Source organism: Sitophilus oryzae, unplaced genomic scaffold, assembly GCF_002938485.1.
Source record: "Sitophilus oryzae breed Bouriz unplaced genomic scaffold, Soryzae_2.0 scaffold_937_pilon_pilon, whole genome shotgun sequence".
Lineage (NCBI taxonomy): Eukaryota > Metazoa > Arthropoda > Insecta > Coleoptera > Curculionidae > Sitophilus > Sitophilus oryzae.
In genome coordinates, this window is record NW_022147569.1 from 1,944,850 (window position 1) to 1,972,377 (window position 27,528).

Consider the following 27,528-nt stretch of genomic DNA (forward strand, 5'->3'; position numbering starts at 1 on the left):
GTCGGATATGGATTACAACGCCTATAGAGTGAAAATCAAGCAGCAACACAATTTTTTGGAGACTCTTGATGCGGCACGGACCATGCTGAGCTTAAAATATTCGACCAGAGTAAACGGCAAGCAGGAATATCCGGTTTGCACCACTTCTTCTAGTCAAGATTACTCATTTAATGTAGCCGGCATTGGTGATAATGAAGATGAGGCCTTGAAAAGCGACGCAGAAAAGAGTCGGAGAGTGTGCCGCAAAATCGACTTGGATGATGACGAAGGAATTCTGCCAATAAGAGACCGGTCCCAGACCTTTTGGACTTCGAGTCTCGTTTCAAAATGAGCAAGGTTGAAAATGTTTTGGACGAGGAAAACGACGTTCCCTTCAGCCCGAAGAAAAAGAAGGATGATTCCCCTAAATTGACACGCAACAGCATTCAGCGAAAGTGTGTTAAGGTCAAACGCGTGCTCGATGTCAAACAATTGAGGAATCGGAAGATTCAAGTGTGTCGCATAACTGACTTTGATGACAACGAAGCAATAAGAACTAAGGAAGCAGCTGAAACCCTACTTAGTGTAGCAGGAATTTCGAAGAATAAGAGTTCGGATCTTGACCTATTGGACTTGGAGGTTGAGTTCAACACGAGTAGGGTTGAACGGACATGGAAAAAGACGGCCCCTTCCAGCCCAGTTTACTTAGAGCGGAGAGAAAGGCGATTAACGAAGATTTTTCACATAAAAAACGTTTTATCAGAATTAACCGATAGTACGGCAGTGAGTTGTTAAAAGATACGCCTCAATATGATTTTTTTTCTAAGACTAAGGCAGGTGGTAATAAACAAAATTTGTGAGACCACGAAGGAAGACTGTTAATTCGGCTGAGTTGAATGCGGGTTTATCAGTGACGTTCTATTTTTTTTTCACGTGTCAAAATATAAATGTAAAAACTTTTAAAAACAAATCAAAAATAGAAATACTTATAGAATTATACATAAATGTTTCAACAAATATCTCAACAATGCACAACTTTAACAATGTTCAAGTATACTATAATAATTCTATAACTAATTTTATTTGAAAATTCTAGAAAATATAAATTTTTAATTATTGTATTTTTCCTGTTAAAACGTTATTGTAAATAATCACACAGTGTGTTTAGTTATAAGTTTACTTTTTGTAATGTGTATTATTTACTGAAATATACATTTTTTTTTCCGAAAATAAGTTAATAGTTCCTAATTATTAATCCTTAGATATACAGGGTGAGTCTTCAATAAGTGCAAATAATTTAAGGGGTAGTATATATAGACCACAGAAACACGATTATAAGGTTTTTTCGCGAAAAAGAAATTGGAAAATTTGGAATTTATTTTTAAAAATTTGCAATTTTTTTTAGTTTTTAGTTAAAAAACGTTAAATTTATAAGAAAGAAAATCCAGAAAAGATTTTAGCAAAAAATATTTTTTTTGCAATTTTCAAAGTAAAATAACTCGGTTATTTTGGGTTTTTTTAAAAAACGGTAAAGAGAAAATATGTTTCTTTTATCGAGATCTACAAGCCCCGAAAATATTTGCACTTATCTAAAACTCACCCTGTACAGGGTGTCCCAGGCTGAGCGTGCATTAGAAGTTTCTAGAGAACTACAATGATTTTTTGCACATACTGCCACATACATAATTTCACAAATAGCGCCACTTCCGGAAATACTGGAAGTTCACAGCGACTTTCTTATTTTAAATGAGTACCCCCATTTTTTATTACATACTTAAATTCTCTGTAAAATTTTATGAATTTTGATATTAACACTCTATAATTAACATTAGTCGTTCATGAGAAAAAAAAAATTGGACGAAAAAAACTGCCTGTCAAAAAAATGTGTATAGCCTAAACGCTAAAATTAGTGATTACCACACCCAATGTAACAAAAAAAAAAAGATATGTGGCTATCTATTTCAGAAATTAAATTGTTCGAATGTCATATAATACTGGCCGTAGTTGGCAATCAATTGAGCGATTTAAAAATTATCATCAACCATTTTTTTCAAATGGAAACCCACTTTTATATTTCATTACTAAAAGGGTTTTTGAATTCTTTACTTTTTGATAATACATGGTCTTATTGTTATCTAAAATAAACCGTTTAAATTATTTAATATTTAGTTTTAAAGAATATATATTTTCAGTGATTTTAACCAATAGCCCATCACTTTAAACGTCAAGTGATGTAAAATAATATAATTGTCAACACATTGTTAAAAAATGAGTACGTTATCAATCATCATTTCTTTGCATCATTTCCAAGCCAACTTTGCGCCGTTTTCTTTTTTGATCATATGGTATATTATTAATAATATCAACTATCAGATATCACTAAAGATCAATATTACAAGTATCAAATACTCTATGCGGCTCCATTCTGGCACACCGCAACGAGTAATAAAAGCAGAACAAAAAAACTCGCGGGGATCCAAAGACTTACTTCCATCAGAATTGCAAGTGCCTACAGAACAATCTCTACGTAGTAGGTAGTAGGCGTAATAGCAGGCGTCCCACCCATAGACCTATTAGTAGAGGAAAGGAAGGAAATTTACAATGGAGTACAGAAGCAAATCGCAAGAGGGGACCTACTCGACAAGTGGCAGGAAAGATGGGTGAGAGGAATAAAAGGAAGATGGACATATAATTTGATTCCTGATATTAGGCAATGGATATCCAGGCCATGCGGAGAGTGATTACTTTGTCACGCAAGCTGTATCGGGACATGGTTGCTTTATGAAGTATCTAACGGAAAGAAAGAAACGGGACTCAGATAGTTGCAACTACTGTGGAAATAGTGATGACGCAGAACATACACTGTTTAGATATACGAGATGGGACTACAATCGTAATGATTATAAAACTCATACCGGCTCAGTTTTCAATGCGGAAAATATGATGAAATATCTCACTGGGACAGAGGAAATGTGGAAACTAACTGCAGGGATACTAAGACAAATATTAGAGGAAAAGGAAAATGATATAAGAAGACAGTAAACAGACAGCTACCATGGCGAAGTAAGGCGGAAGCGGTTTCCACCATGATCAGCGTTAGGGAAGTGTGGGTTTTTTTAGCCGGTAAGAATCCGGCACTATACCTGGCGCTAAGGACAATAGTTTACTGTTATTAGTGCTGGGTGTCTTATGCAAGATTTTCTTTCCCACAAATAAAAAAAAAAAGATATCACTAAAGAGCGAAAATACGGTAAGGCGGCAGCTTTGATAATATACAATATTAAAATAATTAGTTTTCTGACAGCAGGAAATAAACTGTCATCTTAAATAACTTAAAACCGATTTGTTTTAGCTATAGAAACATGTTGTATCGTCAAAAAATATCGAATTAAATAACCTTTTCACTAGTTAAATAAAAAAGTAGGTTTCTATTTGAAAAAAAATATTTATGATAATTTTTGGTTCGCTTAATTCCATGACAGCTACGGCCAAAATTAATGACATTAAACAATTCAACTTTTGAAATAGATAGCATATAGCCACATGTCTTCTGTTTAGAGCTTTTTGTCACAGTGGCTATGATTTAATCTCTAAATTTGACGTTTAGGTTATAAACATTTTTTGTGACAAGCTTTTTTTTCTAAAAAATTTAAATATTTTTTTATCTCAAAAACGGTTAATGTTTGGTACGGTGTGTTTGATCATAAAATTCATAAAATTTTCCGAAGAATTTAAGTATGCATTAAAAAATGGGGGTACCCATTTTAAATAAGAAAGTTGCTGTCAACTTCCGGTATTTCCGGAAATGCCGCCAAATGGAAAACATTTTGAGTTGACAGATCTGATTTTGAAACAAATGTGTGCAAAACTCTCTAATCTAGATATTGTGGTTCTCTAGAAATTTCTCATGCACGCGCAGACTAGGACACCCTGTATGTGCCTGTTTTGTGAGTCTGCTCAACAGTCAAATTCTGACCGTGGGAGTTGTTTTCGATTATTTTAGTTGGAAGATAAATTGTATTTTTTATAACTTTTTGATGTATCTCAAAATCGTCCCTTGCCTTGTTGAATGTACTTTTAACTATTAACAATTATCGACCCTGACTGGGCGAATATCTTAGCTCACAAAAACAACAAACAAAAATAATAAATAGAATAACTCATAGAACAAAACATAATCTAAAAATATTTGCACCAAACCTTCAATTTGCAGAGACTCATGATAAGAGACCTTAGTACCTGCGGGTGGGGACCTGCTAAACTAAAAAAAAACCTCTTCCGTTTTGGATGTAATAAATGTGGCATGATTTGAATGTAATAAACTACAAACCCTTGTATGAGGACAGTTTTTATATTATTATTATTATTTCTCTTTTATTGAGTTTCAGAACAGCATAGTTGGTTTCTTTAGAATAGTGATATAGGTTTTCTCTGCCGTACTCTTTTGTGAATTCCAGGCAGAGTACGCACTCCTTTCATTTCATTTAATAAAATAAGTAGGGCTATTTACAAATTTGACCGTTGATTTACATAACCTATTCACCTCAAATTTCCCAAAATATTGCTTCTGTCGGGCGCATCCGAGGTAATCACAATAAAAATATTTTTACCACAACGTAGGTTCCTTTACTTCATTTAAATTTTTTGTTATGCAGTTGGCCAAAATATTACACCTTCAACTTTGTTGAACGACCCTGGGTAGTTATACTGCAATCATCTAAAACGGCAATGAATCCTTGTATCGGTTTATCTAAAAAATATTAAAACACGGCAAGTTTTAATACTTTTGGGTTATCTCTTTGAATAAAAAGATTAAGGAAGGAGCATATTAAAAATTTTAGATCCACCGCGATGTGACTCAAATATGGCCGGCTTAAATTCCGGTTTATCAGTGCCATTCTAATTTTATTTACAAAGTGTAAAACTATGATGTAGGGTAGACGTGGAGTAGATTCAATAATTTGATGTTTTATTTTACGTTGTGAATAGACGTTGGTAGTTATTAAAATTGCTATTAAAATATATAATTCTAATAAAAATAGATAGAAGTTATAATAATTATTTATTAATACAAAAAAAAGCTAGTGAAGCAGGTAAGTCAAAGTATCTAAATTCTTTGACATCTAATCTTTGACAAGTAGTAAATAAAAGCAAAAATGCAAGAAAAAATATATAATTAGTTAAGTGAATTTCATAAAAATGATAGGTTTACTACACGTATGTACATTATATAGTCACTTACTAGCGAAAAGTTATTCCATTATTTCACTCGATTTTTGACCGAGATCCGCAAGCTACACAACCAACTATTTTACAGCCTTTTTCGATAAATCGCGATAGTGTCACTGTTAATTTAAGTTCTGCCACAATTTCCATCTAGATTTACTTTATACAACTATCAGTAGTAGAATAAATAATAAATAACATAAAATAAGCTCAGTAAAGACTGACAAATCCACAAAATTTCAAATAAAATTCAAATAATGTGTCAAATGAATCGTCAAACAGAACTTTCAAGGGTCCCGCCCATGCATGAATACATGGATAGCATTATACTCCTTTCTTAATCTTTTAATTAAGGTTTATCTACGTTTATTTAACCCTGCTCTGTCTGGTTTAAGCCTTAAGCTTGTCAGAACATTGGGAGAAGCTTATCCTTAATACATCCTCAACAAAATAAAAGAGGGAAAATTAATTTTTTAAAACTTAAATTTTTATGTTTTTTGTTCGTATTATGTAATATATCTTTTTTTACAGTGCAAGTGGCCAAATACCCGGCAGCTCTTTTTGAGAGAAACGAATCTGCTATATATACATATACAGGGTAGCCCATCGAAAACGTTCCGCAAGACATAACGGCCAGGGTATTTTTTTTTTCAAAAAATCCAATAACACGTCAATTTTGTTTGTGAGGGGGACAACTTTTGCCCCAAAAAAGATTGCACAATCTTCAACCCTCTAAGCGGGGGTGTCATCCCCCAACTTTTTTCAAATGGGAAGGGGGGTCAAGTGGCACCGCAACGAAAAGAGCTTTCTATTCTCTATATTTCCCCGCTTCGTTTTTGAAAATCGGTCGAGTCATTGAGAAAATATGAAGGATTGAAATTTGAAAAGTTTATTTAAACATTTATCAGAGTAAACGACAAGGATAAATTCAATTTGCTGTTTTTTTTATTATTTTTAGATGTTTATGCATTTTTTCACTTGCCACAAGATTGAACGATCAGGTGCGATAATTGCTAGATAGCTGTTCTGTGACTTGTGCGCTGAAGTTCTTCTCAATATCGTTAAACTGACTTACAATAGAATTTCCAAAAATACCATCCCACACGTTCAATTTCTGAAGGTTTTGTGTGTGCACCTCGTGAAAAACCCAGGGGTTGTCCTCAGCCCAGTACAGACAGTTGTGCCGATTAACTACACCTATCAAAAAGAAAGTACACTCGTCCGAAAAACACACATTAAATAGGAAATTATTATCATTCGCCACTCGTTCACTAATAGTTTCACAAAATTGCAAGCGACGATCAAAATCGTCTTCGTTGAGTTCTTGTACCAACTGAATTTTGTACGGGAGGAACTTGTGTTTTTTTAATATCCTTTGGACACTTGTACGATTCACGCCGGTCTCATTTTCTAATTTTCTTGTACTCAGCGTACTACCCATGGCAACTTGGCCCAATACGAATACTTCCATAGCTCCATTTACTATAGGATTTTCCCTCTGCCTCTTTTATTCATAACGGAACCAGTTTCGCGAAATTTTGCTACTAACTCGCGAACAATTTTGCCATAAAGGTGTTTGTCAGGATACCGTTCATTGAATATGTGCGCAACCCGATACATTAATTATTTTTAAAATAAAGTTCGATTATTTCCACTGTTTCTGCAAGTGGCTACACCATAATTGTTAAAAAGTTTAACAATATTGAAAAGAACTTCAACGCACAAGTCACAGAACAGCTAACTAGCAACTACCGCACCTGATCGTTCAACCTTGTGGTAAGCGAAAAAATCCGTAAACATCTAGAAATAATAAGAAAAAACAGCAAATTGGTCGAAGGAATTTATCCTTATCATTTACTCTGATAAATGTCTCAATACACTTTTCAAATTTCAATCCTTCTTATTTTCTCAAAGACCGATTTTCAAATACAAAGCGGGGAAATATAGAGAATAGAAAGCTCTTTTCATTGCGGCGCCACTTGACCACCCTTCCCATTTGAAACAAGTTAGGGGATGACACCCCCGCTTAGAGGGTTGAAGATTTTGCAATCATTTTTGGGGCAAAAGTTGTCCCCCTCACAAACAAAATTGACGTGTTTTTGAATTTTCTGAAAAAAAAATACTCTGGCCGTTATGCCTTGCGGAACGTTTTCGATGGGCCACCTTGTATAACTCCTGTCATCTCTTTAGCGGGACAACGATTGACTGCGGTATGCAAAACATGTTGAAAAAAAAGTCTAAATGTTTAAAATAATAAAAGATAAAACTTTCTCAATGTTTTAATAACATTTAAATAAGTCATGAAACGCCTTCCTGTCACTTTTTCGGTAGACCTATACACTCCTGCCATAATTTTATTTATGTAAAAAAATTATCCATTGATATAAATCATAAAAGTTGAATTTTTTTAATATTTTAGTAATATTTATTAATATTGGCCATGACTTCATAAAAAGCGCCATTTATAAAGCTTTTTAGCGATATAAGCTATAATATGTTCTCTTCGAAAACTTACTGAGTTATAGCAAATTCTGGACATTTTTTAAAAATTTCACTTAGTTAGCCATGGAAACAAGTTCAATCGCCGTTGCTCTCAGAAATGTGAAGCTGTCACATCCAAACTTTGTAAATTAAAATAATCAAAAATTGTAAATATGAATTTTACTTTAGTATTATCTAATTTAGAATTTTTTAGTACCCAAGTAATCTATCTATTAATTAGTACTTTAGTATAAAGGATGACATCTCAGTTAGTAACCACTAACGAAATATAGAGGCTTTAATGAATAAATGAGTGTCATTGAATGAAAACCGAATGAGACCGATATAACCTGAGATTTTATCCTTTATACTAAAGTACGGTCGAGAAACAATCCTTAAATTGATACTGATGGATGTTTATCAACATATTCTCTGAAAGAATTTTTTCTTTGTTAGGCAAATTTGTATTACTGTAAACATAACTTCTGACAAGCAGCGTCCGTTTCGGTTTAACGCAGAAGTGTTTACAAAAAATAACTATTTTACTTTGTAGATTTTTCTTGCAGTGTAGTGGCGAAATACCCATAAAGGATTTTTTTGGAGAGGTATTAAACTGCTTATACTATTTCGCTAACTAGAAAAAAGTCAGGGTCAAACGTGCTTTTTTTTTTAAAAAATATTCTAGTGATAACCCATATGCACGTCCCTGGTGAATATGTCGACACTTTGTGAGCTTTAAAATGTGTCGCATTTATAGTAACTTTTACCCTCAAAATTTCATTCAAAATGGTAAAATTACTTGGAAGAAAATTATAATAAATCGAAAAAATATTATGACTTTAACACCCTGTATCTACCAAACAAGTCAGAATCGGACCTATGTTGATATGAAAAATAAATCTTATTTTTACGTGAGGAATCTCTCCACGAGAGACGGGACATGTTTTCTGAAACACCCTGTATAATTAATATTCAGATGCAAAATTGTGCACAATATTGTAGTGACAAAAAAAAACAATAAATCTGTGTTAAATAAATTGACTTTACTTTTGATACACATTTATTTACCTTTCTATATCTCCACTCCTTGTGTAAATAAATAAACACCTTCTTTGTCTAGTCCAAGCTTAAGACGGTAACCACATACATAAAAGCATTATTTATGCTAATTCATGTTCAACAAAAAAAGAAGAAAAAAAGGCCATTAAATGACAGTTAAATTCGAATTAAAGAAAATGAAGATTATTTAAAAAAAAGAACGCCTGTGACATTCTTGACATTATCAATATTATTTCATAGTTGTTGTCTTCGTGTTGAAATCAAAAATAATAGTCGACAAGCCGACGCTCAACTCTGTAATTAAATGTCTAATCATTGTATTTTCTGTTGAGTGTCTGGCGTATAATAAATAAATAAACAAATGCTCTTTTTTACACCATGTACATAACAACTTCCCACCCCTATTACCAGTTCATTTTATGACATCTAGAGAGGACGTTACTATTTCTTTCATTTCCTCATGGCATTGCACTATTCTTATAATACCTGTTTACAACTTATTATTGCCTTTTAAAGTGATATAATTTCATAAGTAATATAAATGGTTAACAAAAACTGCATGAATGGCTTACTAAATTGTCTTTGAATTAAAAATTCTTATAATATAAACTAATTTAGACCTTAATTTTTTATTGCTAGTTTTTGTAATTATCTTTTTTTCTGTCGTGAAATTAATTTAATCGTTCAAGTTATCTTAATGATAATTTAATTATTAGGATGGGCTTTTTTCTATAAAATAATCGGAAATCGTATAAACATTATTAAATAAATATAATAATAACAACATCTCATTTCCATATTACTCCAAGGTATGTGAAGTCAAAATCATTGTTACATTTGGAGACATCGTCAACTTTTTGTGAACAAAACTGCACTGCAAATAGAGTTTCCAGGAATGCAAATAGATAGTAGGTTATTAACGACTTTGACTATTTTTGTAACTCCTTGAGTGCATTTGAGAATCCTTCTATAGGTTCAATCATTTTTAGAAACATATTATAGACTGTGCTTGGCTTCATAGCATAAATAATAACATTCTGTAGGAAGTATTTTATAGTGTCAAAGGAATCTATTTTTTGTAATATGAATAAATATCCCGGGGTGCGTCTCAAAAGTGGCTCACACCTATAACTTTTTTTTTTCATATAACAAAACGATATTTGGTGTGTTAGTATATGACATCAATTAGGATTGATTGACGTATTCAATTGTTTTCGGTCGCTTCCTGTTTTAACGAAAATGACCACAACTTTTGATTTTTAAATGGCACCCCGGTGCTTTTTTACCAGAGAACGACGGTTTGAATAGAATGACATATCATGTCACCTTTTGTCGTTTTTGCTTAAAAAGAAACTGTATTTTAAATTTCAATCTAGAGTGTCATGGCTGCGTTAAAAACACTAATTTTTAATCAAGGAGCCTTGGAAACATAGATTTGATCATTTAATGTTTTTCGTGTCTTATCCTGGCCGTTTAAAAGATGCTCAAATCATAATTTAAATCATATTTCAATTTTTTCAAATGGAATAAGGATGGTTCATTAGCATATTTGGAAAAAGCATATTTTTATGAATAATTTGGTATCACACACTTAGTATTTCGAGTCAAATTGTCGTTATGAACCGCATGTTAGAATTTTAAATACACCACATGCGAAAATGTCAAAAGTTGACATATGATATGTCATTCTATTCAAAGTCTCATTTTCTATCGAACAAAGTAAAAAAATACCAAGGATATCATGTAAAAATCTAAAGTTGTCAAAAATTTCCGGTGAAACAACTGAATACGTCAATCAATTTTTGTCATATACTTGTTAATACCAGATTTGTACCAAATCTCGTTTTGTTATCTGAAAAAATAACAGAGAAAAGAGTAATAGGGTGAGCTACTTTTGAGACGCACCTCTTAATTCCCCAAGTAGCATCTATCTGACTTCGAACTAAATCTGAAGCGACGTCAGACTTTGTGCAAACTTAGGTCGGGTGCTGGTGATACGACCGGTGACGTCGCTTTCCTATTAAAAGCGACGTGTTTGGATCCAAGTCGGTAAATCCAACGATGTGTCGACGTACAAAATAACAACGTACCATTTTTATTAATTTCCCAACGTCGGTCGTTCCCACGTTGGCTTGCATGACGTACATATACTTGAACTAGCCCGACGTCCGAATAAGATACGTCTCACTGATAATCTCTAAAGTAACGTCCAGTTATATTTTGTTGTATGTTATGTTCATATTTATAATGTAATTTACGTATCTCCATTTACGAACGTAACAACCCATTAAGTAGCATTTGCGGCCTAATGAACATCATGAACATAACCTAATAAAAAGTTTTTGTAAACAAACTTAATTTTTTTTATTATGCCTAAAAAACACTAAAAAGGCATTTAGACATTCATCTACATTTTACAGAAAGAGATCGAGGCTTTTGCAAAATAGTAATAGTAGTAGTGATGTCTTGCCTCCACCCACGAATGCAGAGGAGACTGCACATCAGCCAGAACAGGTAGGTGTATCAATACTTATGTTTGTGGTAGTAAGAAAATATTCTCCTCGTTCAAGTAGCGGTAAAAACTTAATGGGTAATATTCCGGAAGAGATGCACTGGTGCGTCTTAATTTATTTTTTTTAGCTTAGGAAACCGGCAGACCCCATCCTCCTCCCACATGTGAGATACTGGTTCCAATTCGTTTAAATTTTGTATATATACTATCTTAAAAAAGTGGCTGCCGATTTTTTTAAGGAGAAAACAAAAACTAAAATATAATTGCACAAATCCCCAAATCACTGATACGCAAAGTGAGGTTACGCCTACGAAACCGTTGAACAGTCAAACATTTTTTGACAACAAACAATTGACCTATCATAGACCCAGCCCCGGATCTACAATTTTTTTGAACGGGGGCAAAAAATCGATAGTAGCGCCCCCTCCCTCCAGCGTTTGCAATAAATTAATTTAAAAAACTTACAAATATCTAGATAGAGGTAGGCATTTTTCGTAAACGGGACAGAATGAGCAATTAAGCTTCATTCAGAACCTCCGAATTAGTAGAATAAATTAGTGGTTTCAATTAGCGTAGAAGTTTGTTCCTTTAATTTCAATGTAAGCATTCAGTACGTCTAAATTAGTGGTACTCATTTTCAATTAGTAGAAAAAGTAAACAAACTTTTGACTTTTCCACTTATTATACTTCAAATTTTGCGGGAAATGTCATTTTGGCCATTGATTAGCATCCGTCAAGAGAAATCGTGGTTAGAAATCAAAAGTGTATTGTTTTATAAGCTAAATATTTGGCTTTCTTTATGGATACAACTGATTACCGCAAGCTGTTGCTAGGATATTCTATTAATTTTCATTGTGTTTTTTAAACATTGTGAATGATCGTAAACTAAAAAGTGTAAAGCTTCATTCGGAACCTCGCAATTAGTGGAACAAATTAGTGGTTTCAATTACACTTTATACTTTTTAGTTTACGATCATTCACAATGTTTAAAAAACACAATTAAAATTAATAGGATATCATAGCAACAGCTGACGTTAGTCAGTTGTGTCCATAGAGAAAGCCTAATATTTACCTTATAAAACAATCAACTTTTGATTTCTAACAACAAATTTCCCTTGTCGGGAGATGATCAAAGGCCAAAATGACATTTCTTACAAATTTTGAATTATAATTTAGTGTAAAAGATAAAAGTTTGATAACTTCTTCTATTAATTGAAAATGTCTACTATTAATTTTGACGTTCTGAATGCTTACATTGAAATTAAAGGAAAAAACTTCTACGCTAATTGAAACCGCTAATTTATTCCACTAATTGCGAATGAAACTTTAGAATGTGTTCAAAAACCAACTGGGCGTTTTAAAATAAAATGAATACTTGATAGAAGAACGTAAGGTGCATACTAGGCGCTTTGTTGAGCATTTTTTTTGATTTTCAACCATATTATATTATGATTTTGGCGCCCCCTGACACTGGCGTCCGGGGCAGGTGCTCCGATTTGCCCCCCCTTAGATCCGGGGCTGCATAGACCAATAACAGACAACGGCGGGAATCGTTTACCAGGAATACGAAAAATTAGATGCGGATGCTCCTACGTATGCCGGCCGATCGCAAATTTTACGTGGCGTACGTTGGAATTATATACGTCATAATACGATTGCCGGTCGTCCGGTTTGATGACTTCGGTCGTGTGAGACGACTAATGTTGGAGACCCGGTCGGAATTAGTATATTGATAGTTCATATTAGGACACATAGGACACAGAAATCCGCCATTCTTAACAAGTATCCGATTGTCAGCCATTTTAAAATCGTTTTTTGTTTTTAAAATTTATATTCACATTCCGATTTCTAGTAGAATAATATTGATAAGGTTGAGTTTGGGGGGAACCACAGTACAGTTTTATGATTAAACCAGTTAGAAAATAAAAAATATATTTTGCGAGTTACTTTTTTTGTAGATATTTTTATTTAAAAAATCTACCTAATTTTGAAGGCGCTCGTTGTTTTCCGGAGTATTTTAATCAGATATATCAAAAAAGTTACTTCCGTTGACAAAACTGATGTCCGGATTAATGATTCAGAATTATTATAATATGAAATTAGGTAGGCACTTAGTTAGTTATATTCGAGGAGTGATTATGAATCCATTTGTAATTAAGTAGTTAAATATTTATGTGACAAGTATAATTCAATTATTATTTTGGGAAAATTTCTATGTATTCTTGGTAGCGAATTTGAAACCAAACATAACGTAAGTGCTTAGCGACGAATTTTAAGTAACTGAAATCGAACGTAATATGAAGTTGGTAATTGGTAGAATTACATTCCCTATTAGGTCAGATACCGACGTCGAGGCGACCCGAATCTGTATTCCCCATTTAGGTGCAAATAAGGGTTGTCAGGCGGTCGAACCGACGTTGGTACCCGACGTCGGATTTATTGAACGTGACATATACCCGAAGTTAGATAACGTCCAAATGCTACTTGGGTCGTTGCTTTAAATTTCGTTTTTAGTATTGAAAATACTTCTGGCCGCGTTTATATGGGACCCATCTTTGAAAAAACGACATGCTAGAGGCAACATGAGTTCAAAAACCTGCCTAATCAACTTGTCAACACGTAAGTCGATCGCAAGGCCGTTCGAGGGCCGAAATGAGGTCTTATTAGTGTGTGTGGGCCAACTATTTTATGGATATGGATGTTTAGTCTGGGAAAGCCGATATTATTATAAAAAAGAATATGCGTTAAGGCATGGGTTGTTAGGTACAGTTGGGCTATTTTAATCTAACTCTTTCCGTAGAGAATCAAGAGGCAAATTATACGTGAAAGAGCGGAATAACATAAATAATAAATTTAGACTAATGCAATATTTTTTCTTGGCGCGTAGGATAATGCGCACAATCGATGCATTAAAGGGAATAATTAATTAAATCATTAAGTTCCAAAACATATAATAACTCGGGTCTCATCGGATCTGCTGATACATTTTGATAAAATCCTTGTATATTATTATAAACAAGGATACAATTTAGGCTATTAGGACCTATATTTTTTTTTATATGATTATTATTTTTTTAATTAACAACTTAGAACAAAGAAAAAGCTTGCATGGTTTCCACCGCCAACAGGCGTAAAAACAAATGGATCCAAGGCGGTGCCAAATATTTTTTATCGGGATAAGTTTTTATCGTTTGAATATTGTTGTAAATAATTATCATTTAATTAGTGCTAACTTATCAAAGTTCACAACACGGCGAAATTTCAACAAAATCGGCCAACGGATCTTTGAGATATTAATAAAAAAGGCCTATTAGAAAACACATTGACATCTTTAAAATTATACATTTCCGGACACATGTTTATATGAACTTTACCTTAAAAACACTCAAAAAATCATCTCCTGAAGTTTGGCCAGATACTTAATTAACACCCTGTATTTAAAAATGGCTGGCTAGTGATTTAGTAAGCTATGTTTATTTTAATAGGAAAAAAATACATTTCATAAAAATAAACAAACCCATAATACAAATACTATACACCAATTAATTAATTAATTTTAAATGTATCTAAATAGGCACTTTAATAATTGAAAAATGAAAAATGAACAGGAGCACTTCTTAAAATCACTTCATAGAGTATACAAAATATGCTAAAAATAATAATTCCAATAAAAACATAAATGGCACATTAAAATCTGCATTATCTGAAATCAAACTATAGCTAAACGGGTAATACAATAATAGAGACAAGACGCCGACATCTATAACGCGATGAGCAGTTTTTAATAATTATTCCGAGTTATTATTACATACTTATTGTTTTATAATTTATTGTAATGATGGTTATGGCATTCCTTCAAATAAATTTTGATTTAAGTATTGTTAATATAGTCATATTAATGATTATAGCCCGTATGATTTTCAAAATAAATAATCAAGAGTGTTTTTATCAGAATTATTAAATGATTAAGTCAGTAGCGTAACTTCAAATGTGAGGCCCCCCGCAAAATTTTTTTGGTGCCCTTATATTAAAATAAAAAAAACACACTAAAAACATAATATAGCTTTATGTACGTATATCAAGTCATTTAAAATATAAAAACAAAAAAAAAACTTATAGACTAGAAAAAATTAACTAGAACTAGAAAAAATAATAATAAAAGAACATAAAAAATAAAACATTAAAAAATAAATCAACACAATATTTTTGGAAATTGTAGGGGACGCTGTTCACATATATATGTATTTAGTAAACAAAATCACGAGGCCCCATTGCGGGTGCTGCGGGGCCTACGCTACGCTACTGGATTAAGTAGAAATAGTTAATATTTAGAAACTTCGTAAGTGTTATATTTTAGTATAATTATGGATTTAATAATTAAATAATTATCTTAAGTTTAAATTGTGGTAAACTTGAGTTTCAATCATTTATATTTAAAATCTTAGGAAAGGCAATATAGATTTTAGGCAGGAGAACTCAAGGGAAGGACTGTGTAATTAGTAATTAAGACTTTACAAGTTTTTTTACTTGCCATTTTTCTTGTCGTTCGCGTTGCACGTTGACTCTTCGTTGTGTCACACACAATCTGAATTTCGGATATGATGCAGAGCTGATAATATTAAATACGTTTAATGGGGGAACTGATAATATTAAATAGCAAATATATCAATTGCAAGGTATTCAAAGAAATATTTTTGTTAACTTTGTTAGTAAAGGCAATATAGATTTTAGGCAGGAGAACTCAAGGGAAGGACTGTGTAATTAGTAATTAAGACTTTACAAGTTTTTTTACTTGCCATTTTTCTTGTCGTTCACGTTGCACGTTGACTCTTCGTTGTGTCACACACAATCTGAATTTCGGATATGATGCAGAGCTGATAATATTAAATACGCTTAATGGGGGAACTGATAATATTAAATAGCAAATATATCAATTGCAAGGTATTCAAAGAAATATTTTTGTTAACTTTGCAAACATTTAAAGCATGCAATAATTAAAAAAACTGTGAAAAATTGACGTGAGATTACTTTATAATTCTTGGAAGTCTTGGATCATAAAGATTTGAATTATTGTGGGTCTGTTTTGTTTAAGAAATAATAATTATAAAATAATAATTTCAAAACTCAACTATCAAAATATAATGGTAGCAAATTTTCATGCATAGATATCATGCATAGGTATAATGTTCTATATTAATTGGACATACTGAAGGTAAACTAGGTATAGTTCCTGCAATCGATAATATATTTTATTGCTTTTTCATATCACACAACATTTTCATCATAACAAAAACCGTCAATACCGCTACTCATATTATGGGCACCTATGTATATTTGTGGTTGTGACGGTTTTTTTATTAGGTATGATGAAAAGAAGTTGCAAACTAAATTATCGTGGAACTATATTTTAATTTATTTTTATCTACAGTAACTATTACTTATTTTTGTACGGCGAATTTAACCGTAAGTTCGAATATTGGTTAAACCTAGAAATACCTAGGTAATAGCCCAAAATATGCAAAAGGTGGAGTGAGTTTAGGTTAGATTAGAATTAGGTTTTAGTTGGTTTTGCATTAATAAAAAAATATAGGCCTAATCTATACTTAACCTAAACTGACATTTTTTGCATATTTCGGGCTCCTACGTGGGTAACCCTACGTTTAACCAATATTCGAGCTTTTACGGTAACATAATACTCATTCTGATTGGTTTAATATGGCTCCATAATGAAACTGTGGGTTCCAGGTGCTATTGGAAATTAATGCCATTAATTCTATGTATATACATACCTCACATTTCTATAGTGTATTGACCGTGATCGTGACCATTCATGAATCCGCACACGTCCATCTCCATCATTAATATTTTTTTTAATAAATTGTTCACTTTTATAAAAAGCCATCACGATAAAAATCAAATATCAAAATTATTTAACGTTGCGAACGGTTCACTTGTTCACTATACGTATCTCGAATATACCCTACTGGCAAACAAAACCTTAGGTCGGCGTTTACATGTATAGCAGTGAATCGCTAATCTACTAAGTCGGAGAGAGCCAAAATACGAAATATTTGTAATATAATCACTTTAATCTGACGCTAGATCCATGCGCTTGGGAAAATACTTGCCTTCTGTCTTTATTCAGTACATCTTATTTTACGTTTCGTACACACGAAAATCGGCACCCAAGACCAGTAATGCCGACCCCAGTATTTGCGAATGGCAATTAGCGATACGTTAGACTGCCAGAATGCTGACGTCACGAATGTCAAATTGCTTTCCAAACAAGGTTTAGTTCTTTCATATTTCTTTTGAGCTCTTCCAAATGACGTCACAGGTTAATATAAAATGTAAAAAGCAGATGATGGCCGACCACCGCCGACTTTTGTGTCTGGTATTTTCAATACGCCTATGATGGTTGCGCATGTTGCAAAATCTGTGAATTTTCTAACTGTTAGACTGTTAGCGACTACGGCATTTTATTTACTGCCCTTTTATTTATACAGTGAATGTGAATACAGCCTTTGGTTAGACAAACAAGAATAAATATATCAAATTAATATTTGAGGTCTAGATGACCAGGTGCTAGATAAGCATAGTCCTAAGAAACGTGGTACAATAAAAGAAATATTTCAACAATTTATTTATTTAATTTACCAGACTTCCGAACCTTTCTGTTACATCTTTTATTATTTTATTACTTCACTAGCGTATACCAGCGATTTCGTTCGCGTCGAATTAATCATTTGTAATGGTGATGATAAAGCAAAGCAAGAATTTCCATTAACATACAAACTGGATAAAATTTTCTCACAATTATGTCAGCATCAGAAAAAACAATATGGCGATATTATTATATAACTTGGTAATATTTAAGGGGTAGTTTCATCTCGTCGGAATTTGACTTTCGAAAAATTCGTTTGCTAAAAATAAGCTTTTTACGTCAAGCAGTTTAAGCAGAATCGTGGTTAAGAAATTACCCAACTTTTTGGAACACCCTGTATGATTTTTTAAAAAATTTCAAAATATGTAAAAAAACTAATTAAATTATGCTTGCCCAAGCGTTTTCCCGAAAGACTAACCGTTTTTTAAATAACAAATATTGTAATATTTGAGGAGCGTTTTCACCCTCTTGGAATTTGAGATTCGAGAAACCCCTCCTTATCGAACCTCTACACACCACAGTCAATACGTTTGCCAAAAATCAGTTTTAAAAGTCAAGCAGTTTAAGCTGAATCGTGATTACTCAATGGTCATATTTTATGAAACACCCTGTATAAATTTATAAAAAATCTTAAAATATGTAATACAACAAAATAAAATATACGCGTTTAAGAGTTTTTCCGAAAAACTCACCGGTTTTTAAATAAAAAATATTTTAGTATTTGAGTAATAGTTTCATCCCCTTAGAATTCGAAAAATCCCCTCTTATCGAACCTCTACACCCTAAAAGATCGCGCACACTATACCTACATGGACCAGTACGGACCAGCACAGCACAAACCTGCATCCTGCATGACGTCGCACACTTTACCGCCACAGACCAGCAACATAAGCGAGAGTTTCGAAAAAAGTACAGTGGTCAAGGCTCAACTACTAGAGCGTGCAACATAGAAGTATTGAAAATGAGTAGTTCAGAGGAAGAAATTATTATTTTAGCCATGTTGTGTGAAGAAGAGGAGGAAGAGAAGGAAGCTAAGAAAAAAAGAAGATTTTGGGTTCACCCTATAAATCAAAAGAGAAAGCAATATGGCGAATTTCATTATTTGTTTCCTGAATTAAAAAGATTCGAAGAAAAGTTTTTCCAATATTTTCGAATGTCACAAATCAAATTTAATTATTTTTTTTTGCTATCGACTCCCATATTGCATCTTTTCTTTCTTGGTCTCTATATATAAAATGCTTGGCTCGTATCGCACAGCTCTGAATACTTTTGTACCAGTAAAATAAGCTTTTCTTCATTCATATTTAAAACGATTTAAAGGTTCGAACAAAAATAAACGAAATCTAACCTACATCATGCGACTTGAGCCAGCTAGCGTACTCGAAATACTGACGAACCCTTCAATATTTGCATGTTTGTGGAGGTGTACTGGTTCGCCGGTGCGCACATTAGGTCGGACCAGCACGACCAGGCATAAGTATTGCCGGTCATATTTGTCCCTGACCGACATGACCTGTTTTGACGGTCGTGGCTTGTGGCGGTACGTGCTGGTACTGGTCTAGTGTGCTCTACTCTATTAAATAACACGGTCACCTTCACCGGTAGATTTTACTGGTCTGGTCCGTGACGGTCCGTGTAGGTATAGTGTGCGCGATCTTTAAAGTCAATCTGTTTTCCAAAACTCATCTTTTTACGTCAAGCGCTTTAAGCAGGATCGTGATTAATCAATGACCAGATTTTTCGAAACACCCTGTATACATTTTCAAAAAATCTTAAAATAATTAAAAAAACAAAATAAAATATACGTGTTTAAGCGTTTTTTCGGAAACTTGACCGTTTCTTAATTAAAAAATATTGTAATATTTGAGGGGTGGTTTCACCCTCATGGAACTGAAATTTCGAAAAATCCCTTCTTATCGAACCTCTACACCCTAGAATCAACCTGTATGCCAAAATTGAGCTTCTTACGTTGAGTGGTTTGAGCAGGATCGTGATTAATCAGTATGTCAGTCACTTAAGGATTTTATATATTAGTATAGATTATTGTAAGTGCATATCTAATCTAATTGTTATTTTTGTTGAATATCTACTCGTATAGATAGCTGGCGTATAGATAATAAATAAATCAATTTTAAATTAAATAAAAATATCATCCAGTACTTCAATTATAGTATAGGGAGGAAAAAGAAAGCATGGCTACGTAACATAAGAGATTGGACCCACACCGACGGAAACACCCTTATCCATCAAGCTCTGGACAGAGAGTCATATGCCATATTAATCGCCAACCTCAACAGAGAAGGAGGAGGACTTCAATTATGCCGTAAAACTAATATTGTTTTAAAATAAAAAATATATATAAAACATTTGTATTTATATCTCAAAAAATTGCACTAGTTTATCTTAACAGAAACAGTTACTTGACAGTAGAGAACAGATAAACTAGAGAAATACGAAAAGAAGCTTTAAATTAAAATCACGACATCGTCTGTTTCGGTTTCTTTCTGTTTTGGATTGTAATGGTCCTCTCGTTGTGCAGTCAGAACGTGTAGGTCATAAAGAATATAAATATAACCCATCTTAACTGAATTAAATGGTGGGAATTATTTTCTGTTTGTCATGTTGAATTAAATGGCTGTAATAATAATAACAATAATATCCAGATCCACATAAAAGGGATCGTGAGCAAGAGCCCAAACGACGGATGTATATTTGATAAGGGTCAGTATGTGTTTAATTAAATTTTATATTAAAATATGAGAATAATTTAAATAATTATTTTTAAAACTTATTAAAATCAAAATTAATTTTGATTTTATAAACGTTGCATTGGAGGTGTACACCTAACCAACTTAAAAACGATTTATTATAGGTATAGAAATACGAAGTGTATAGTCAAAAAGTAACGAATTGAAAAACCTTTTCACTAGTGAAATAAAGAAAGTGGGTTTCTATCTGAAAAAAATAATTTATTATAATTTTTTAATCGATGTACTTAAACAGCCGTTAAACGGTAGCCTACTAAAATGCCGTTAATAGATATTGTGACGTCGTTCATGTCGGCGGAAAGTAATGCCTACCTATAAGCATTTTGCAAGAGCACCTGTGGCTCCGTGGCTGAGGCTATCGCTTCGTGAGCGCATGGTCCGTGGTTTAAATCTCACGCCGACCAAGACTTTTTTATATTTTTTTTTGCTTATAACGTGATCTTATTGCATTGGTTTCACTCTTTTTGGTTGGATTGGTTTAGATATTTGGTGGGTTGGTTAGCGTGGTTATTTGGAGGGTGTTAATTCATTGGTTAGTTGGTTATTTGGTGGAGTTGGTTGGTTTTTACTAATTTATATTTGTTTTTTATATTTTTTTATCAGTGTCGAGGTTAGTTGCGTTGGTTAAGCTGGTTATTTGGTGGGGTGGATAGCCTTAGTTAGTCCTTATAAAATTCCTATATTTCATAAAGCCCGTCAAGTGCGTCACATCAACGACGTTACACCTATTAACGGCATTTTAGTAAGCTACCGTTTAACGGCAGTTTAAGTACAGCCTTTTTTAATTGCTCAAATCTATGACAGCTACGGCCATTATTGTATTATGACATTCGAAACAATTTAAATTTTGAAATTCATAGCGGCATGTCTCCTCTTTATGTCATAACGACTGTGGTAATCAATAAATTTGACTTTTGGGGTATACACATTTTTTCGACAGGCAATTTTTTTGTCCAAAAATTTTAAATATTTTTTTTTCTCAAAAATGGTTTATGTTAGGTATACAGTGTTTACCATCAATATTCAAAAAATTTTACAGATAATTTGAATATGTAATAAAAGATACTGTCAACTTCCGGCAGAGTCAATTTCTTTTATATTTTTCACTGGATACAGATTTAAATTACAATCAATTTCTCAGTACAGAGAAGATTATAAAATTATTTTTTATTGCTAACTTTCTGTACTATTGAGTACGTTTTGCACCCGTGTTCTTTATATTTATTTAAAATTACTTTTATATTTATTTAATTTAGGAATGTAATGAGATAGCAATTATTGTAGCGGGGGGCTCTGCAATGAAAAACAAACCAGTAAATATGTCAAAGATTAAAAAAAACTTCAAAATTAAAAAAAGGAAACATTAAAAATTTATTTAAGAAAACATTTATTGAAATGATAGTGTTTAGGAAACTCTCAAAATATATTTAATTTTATCTTTTTTAATTTTAAATTCAATATTAATTTATTCTATTATTTATTGTATACGCATATGTGGTACTAGGGAGGTTATTCCAAAGGGCTGAAACACGCCTGCGTCAATTAACCTTTGGACCACAACACACTTGATCGAAAGATCCCGCAAGAACCGCATCTATCGAAAGATCGATTCAACGTGCTAACCGCCGCCGCCGCAAATAACTTTATTTTAAATCTTCAAAAGGTCCTACCAATTCGGTACCGTTTACTCGTGCGAGTAGTTGTTCCTGATCCAGATACAGGGTGGCCACCCAGGAGAAGACTACAACCCTCCAAGGTAAGCCGACCTCGTACCACGTGTTATTTTAGCAGGAATTTCTATTTTCTCGAGTTTATTACAATCATTTCTTTATTTCCTTTCTAAACATTGGTCCTTCGTAGCCGGATAACGCCGAATATAGCGAACTTTTGAAAGTAAAAAAAAAGTTATTTTTTTTTTCTCTCCTATTTTATTCTTTTTTTTTCGCATTTAGATTTTCTATCAATATCTATTTTCCTACATTCATTTCTATAAAAAAGTTTATATTAACTACAGTTATATATTTCTCTAAGATTTAAATTTTCCTTTTTTTGTTTTCTCTCTTTTCAATATTATCAGCGCAAGACCGCATCGCCAGTTCCATTCCGCGCCTGGCCATTTTAGATTCCACAGATTTGCGCGATAGCCAACGGATATTCTATCGATGGTCAGTAGTAATTTCGTCGTCTAAGGGAACTGTTCACCAAATCAATAATTTTACTGATAAGCATACGCACTTCAAGTTTTTTTTGTTTGTTGTTATTTTTATGTTTATACTACGAGGGAGATTCAAATAAATAATATTATTTTGTACTTTATTTCATAATTTAGTAATTTGGCTGAACAAATACGCTTAAGAAAACTGAAAAACAATAGAAGTAATTCTATTTCAGAGATTCAATATTTATTACAGTTAGCAGAACGTACCAAAACTGATAAAACAGTTCGCAGTTTATTTAAAGTTAGATGTGCAGAACTTAATGTTCTCAAAGATGACTTTATAAAACAGCATCAAAATATTATTTCTAGTCTTGCAAATGAAGCTGACACCGATTTAGAACCAGAAAATGTTATAAGAACAGCATTTTTTAATGATTTTTATGTCGTAAAGTCCATGTACGTAGACTTATGCGAAATTGATACTGCAAATTCGCAAAAAATATTAAATTATTCTATGAATGCTACTACTTCAGGTACTTCTAATGAACATAATTATCATATAAAACCTCCAAATTTAGATATTCCTAAATTTAATGGTGATTATAGAACTTTTTCTACATTTATCGATCTCTATAATGCTCTGATACATAATAATCCAACATTAACGCCAATAGAAAAATTTCGTTACCTTCTTTCGTTAGTCGAGGGTAAACCATTGGGTGTTGTTAGTAGCCTGCCAATGACTTCAGACAATTATCAAACCACATATGATAACTTTGTTGATCGCTACAGTAACGTAAGATTTCGAGCGCAATCGCATTGGTATGCTATTAAAACTGCCCCTAAAGCTATTCGCGACCAACCTGAATCTCTTAGAAATCTTTTGGACACATTTTCACAAAATCTCGCCTCTTTAAAAAATTTAAATTTTCCAATTGAATCTTGGGACTTCATATTAGTTAACATGTTGTTGGAACGGGTTGATGATGATTTAATAACAAGGTTTGAACTTTCGCTTGCCTCAGGCACAATACCAAAATTTAAAGAATTATTTGAATTTTTAGAAAAATGTTGTAAAACTTATGAATCTCTTAATCTTTCTTTACCTTTAATTAATAACAAAAGATCAAATAAAATTAAATCACCATTACAACCTCGTCGTACTACTTCTCTTTTGGCAAAGCAAACAAAAAATAGTAATTCCGGATCTTGTTTACTTTGTAACGAAATGCATTCGTTATATAATTGTTCAACTTTTTTAAGCAAAACTCCTCAAGAAAGGTATCAGCTTTCCAAAAGGGCACATCTATGTGTTAACTGCTTAAGTAATATTCATTCTACGCAAAATTGTAAATCAGCTATGTCTTGTCGTAAATGTAATCAACGTCATCATACTCTTTTGCATTTTTCTTCAAGTAATATAGAACGCGCCACTCATAGTCCCGAATCAGCTTTACCTTCAACTTCTCGTGAAAATAGCTTTAATAATAAACCTCACTTTTCTGGTACACCTTCTAAAACTGTATTTTCAAATCGCGATGAGAATTCTTCGTTGAATCAGAGCTTCGCTGCGACAGGCTTGTTATCTAAATCTACATCAGTTCTATTAGGAACCGCGGTTATCGAAGTATTAGATAAGTTTGGTATATATCAATCAATGCGATGCTTGCTTGATCCTGGAAGTATGACTTCATTCATAACAGAGAAGTCTGCTAATACTCTTGGTTTACCAAAGGAAAGGGGACTTTATGAAATTCAAGGTCTTGATAATATGGTTACAAACTCCGGGCAAGCTACCGTTACACTTTCATTTCGACCGCTTAATTGTCCGGAATCAGTACTTAATACTGACGCTATTGTTTTACCTAAAATTTGCGATAGCTTACCTACTGCAATTTTGCCAGCTTCTTCTTGGTCTCATCTTAGCAATTTGAAACTTGCTGATCCGAAGTTTTATGTACCTGGTCCTATTGACATTCTGCTTGGTGCTGATGTATACACAAAAATTATCCTAAACGGATGTGTTCGAGGGATTCACGGAGAACCAGATCTTTTGAACACAATTTTTGGGTATGTTCCAATGGGTAAAATAGGTACATTTTGTGAAACGTCTACTGTAACTTCATTCTTTTGTAATTCGCATAAAATTAATACTGATGATATTCTTACAAAATTTTGGGAAGTAGAGTCAGTTCCTCTTTTGCCTATGCTGTCAGATAATGATCTTTTTTGTGAAGAACATTTCTTAAAAACATACCAGAGAAATTCCGATGGAAAATTTGTAGTGCATCTACCATTCCGCGATAACTTTCCTACTTTCCCCGGTATTCGTCAACTTGCTGAACAGCGATTTCTCTCTTTAGAACGTCGTCTATTAAAAGATCAAGAATTGTATAAATCTTATTGTCAATTTATGAAAGAATATCTTGATCTGGGACATATGAAACCTGTCAGTCATGAAACTGAGTTATCTTCCGCTTCGTATTATATTCCGCATCATTGCGTTTTAAAGCCTCAAGCTAGCTCAACCAAATTGCGAGTGGTTTTCAATGGTAGTGCGAAGCTCCCGAACCAAACCTCTCTCAACGATCATTTGTTTACCGGACCCAAACTTCAAAAAGACATTGTTGAACTCTTAATTCAATTTCGCTTTCATGTGTACGTTTTATGTACAGATATTAAAATGATGTATCGCAATATATTGATCACTTCTTCTCAACATCAGTATCAGAGAATTGTTTGGAGATTTTCTCGTAATGACCCTCTTCAGGACTACGAATTAATTACTGTCGTTTATGGTTTATCGCCTTCGCCTTTCTTAGCCTTACGCGCACTTCAGCAATTAGTCCTTGATGAAGGAGCAGATTTTCCCTTAGCATCTCATGCGATTTCAAATCATACTTATGTTGATGACGTGGTTACTGGAGCCACCACTTTCAGTGAAGCTCTCGCCCTTAAAAATGAACTAATAGCTTTGTTTTCTAAAGCTGGGCTTGACCTTAGAAAATGGGCAAGTAACGATCCCAATCTACTGAGTGATCTACCTTCTGACTTTTTATCAACTACTCATATAAATTTTGATGATCCTGAATCATCATTAAAAATTTTGGGTCTTCAGTGGAATCCCACAACGGATAACTTTCATTTTCATTTTAACTCTCTTGACAGACCTTGTACTAAACGAAACATGTTGTCAGAATTAGCTCGTATTTTTGACCCGTTAGGCTTCTTAGCTCCTGTTACCTTTTTTACTAAAACTTTAATCCAAAAGTTATGGTCGTCCCATATGGATTGGGACCAACAGCCCCCTGACGAAATTATCCGTATTTGGACGCGTTACAAAAATGAAATGCACTTGTTGTCTCAAATTGACCTTCCCCGGAAGATCCTATTTTCCGAGTGTGAGAATAGATGTGAGTTGCATGGTTTTTGTGATGCGTCTGAAAAAGGTTACGCCGCAGTTGTATATCTTAGAATTTTGAGAAACAACAAAAAAATAGATGTTCATTTAGTTGCTTCAAAAACTAAAGTTGCGCCTTTAAAGAAGTTAACAATTCCCCGTCTTGAGCTCTGCGCCGCTGTTCTTCTTGCTAAATTACTCGCATATTTAGTACCCATTTTTAAAACTAAAATATCTTTAGATAAAATTATTACCTGGTCTGACTCTAATATTGTTTTATATTGGCTTCACTCTCCACCTAGTCGTTGGAAAACTTTTGTTGCTAACCGAGTAGCTTATATTCAAGACAAGCTCCCACACGCAACTTGGTTACACGTTGAGTCCAAGAACAACCCTGCTGATGTTGCTTCTCGAGGAATATTTCCATCAGAGTTTGTAAATTTTAGTACTTGGTTTCAAGGACCTTCTTTTCTTCATGATCCTGATGCTATGTTAGGTTCAACCTCCGCATGCGCTTCTCTAAATAGTACTTCCGAAGAAGAAAAACATACTTCTTTTTTCGCCGCTACTTCTGAAGAGAACTTTATTGACCTTCTTTTAGAAAAATACTCTTCTTTCGCTACTCTTCAACGTACCGTCGCTTATGTTTTACGCTTCCTTTTTAATATAAAAAATCCCCGTCAAAAAAGATCGGGTCCGCTCTTAAACTGTTGAATTAAATGAATCATTTACGTGTCTTGTAAAAAGGACTCAATCGATTTGTTTCCAATCGGAATTGATTTCTAAATCTTTTTTCTAAACCATTACGTAAACTTAATCCTTTTATTGACGAACAAGGAATTGTTCGTGTAGGTGGTAGATTAAAACATTCAACTCTATCTTATTCTGCAAAATATCCAATTTTACTACCTCGCTCTAGTTTACTAACACGCCATTTAATATATTACTACCATCTTAAATACCTTCATGCAGGATTGCGCACTTTGCTTTTTACTATCTCAATCGGTTTGGATTCTTTCTCCTAAACGAGCTATAAATTCAGTAATTCATTCATGTTTAATTTGTTGGCGATCCAATCCGAAGCCTTTCCAACCGCAAATGGGAAATTTACCGCCGTCTCGCGTTTCACAATTAAAAGCTTTCACACACACGGGGGTAGACTTTGCAGGGCCGTTCTTAATTACTATGAACAGATATAGAGGTGCTAAAACAACTAAAGCATATATATGTTTATTTATATGTTTTGCGACTAAAGCTATGCACTTAGAATTAGTTAGTAGC

General features: G+C 33.2%; 1 protein-coding gene across 1 annotated transcript; it reads left to right on the plus strand.

Moving 5' to 3' along the window:
* Positions 1-327: 327 nt before the first annotated feature.
* On the plus strand, positions 328-26,961 carry LOC115890925. Its single transcript, XM_030911289.1, has 2 exons — positions 328-762; positions 23,101-26,961. Exons 1-2 carry the CDS (start codon positions 328-330, stop codon positions 26,959-26,961), a joined length of 4,296 nt encoding a protein of 1,431 aa, XP_030767149.1.
* Positions 26,962-27,528: the final 567 nt, after the last annotated feature.

Bases quoted from the DNA above. Each gene is read 5' to 3' on its own strand.
- LOC115890925 (XM_030911289.1), top strand. From the start codon at position 328: ATGAGCAAGGTTGAAAATGTTTTGGACGAGGAAAACGACGTTCCCTTC. The intron at 763-23,100 runs GTGAGTTGTTAA...TATTTATTACAG, and splicing joins AATTAACCGATAGTACGGCA to TTAGCAGAACGTACCAAAAC.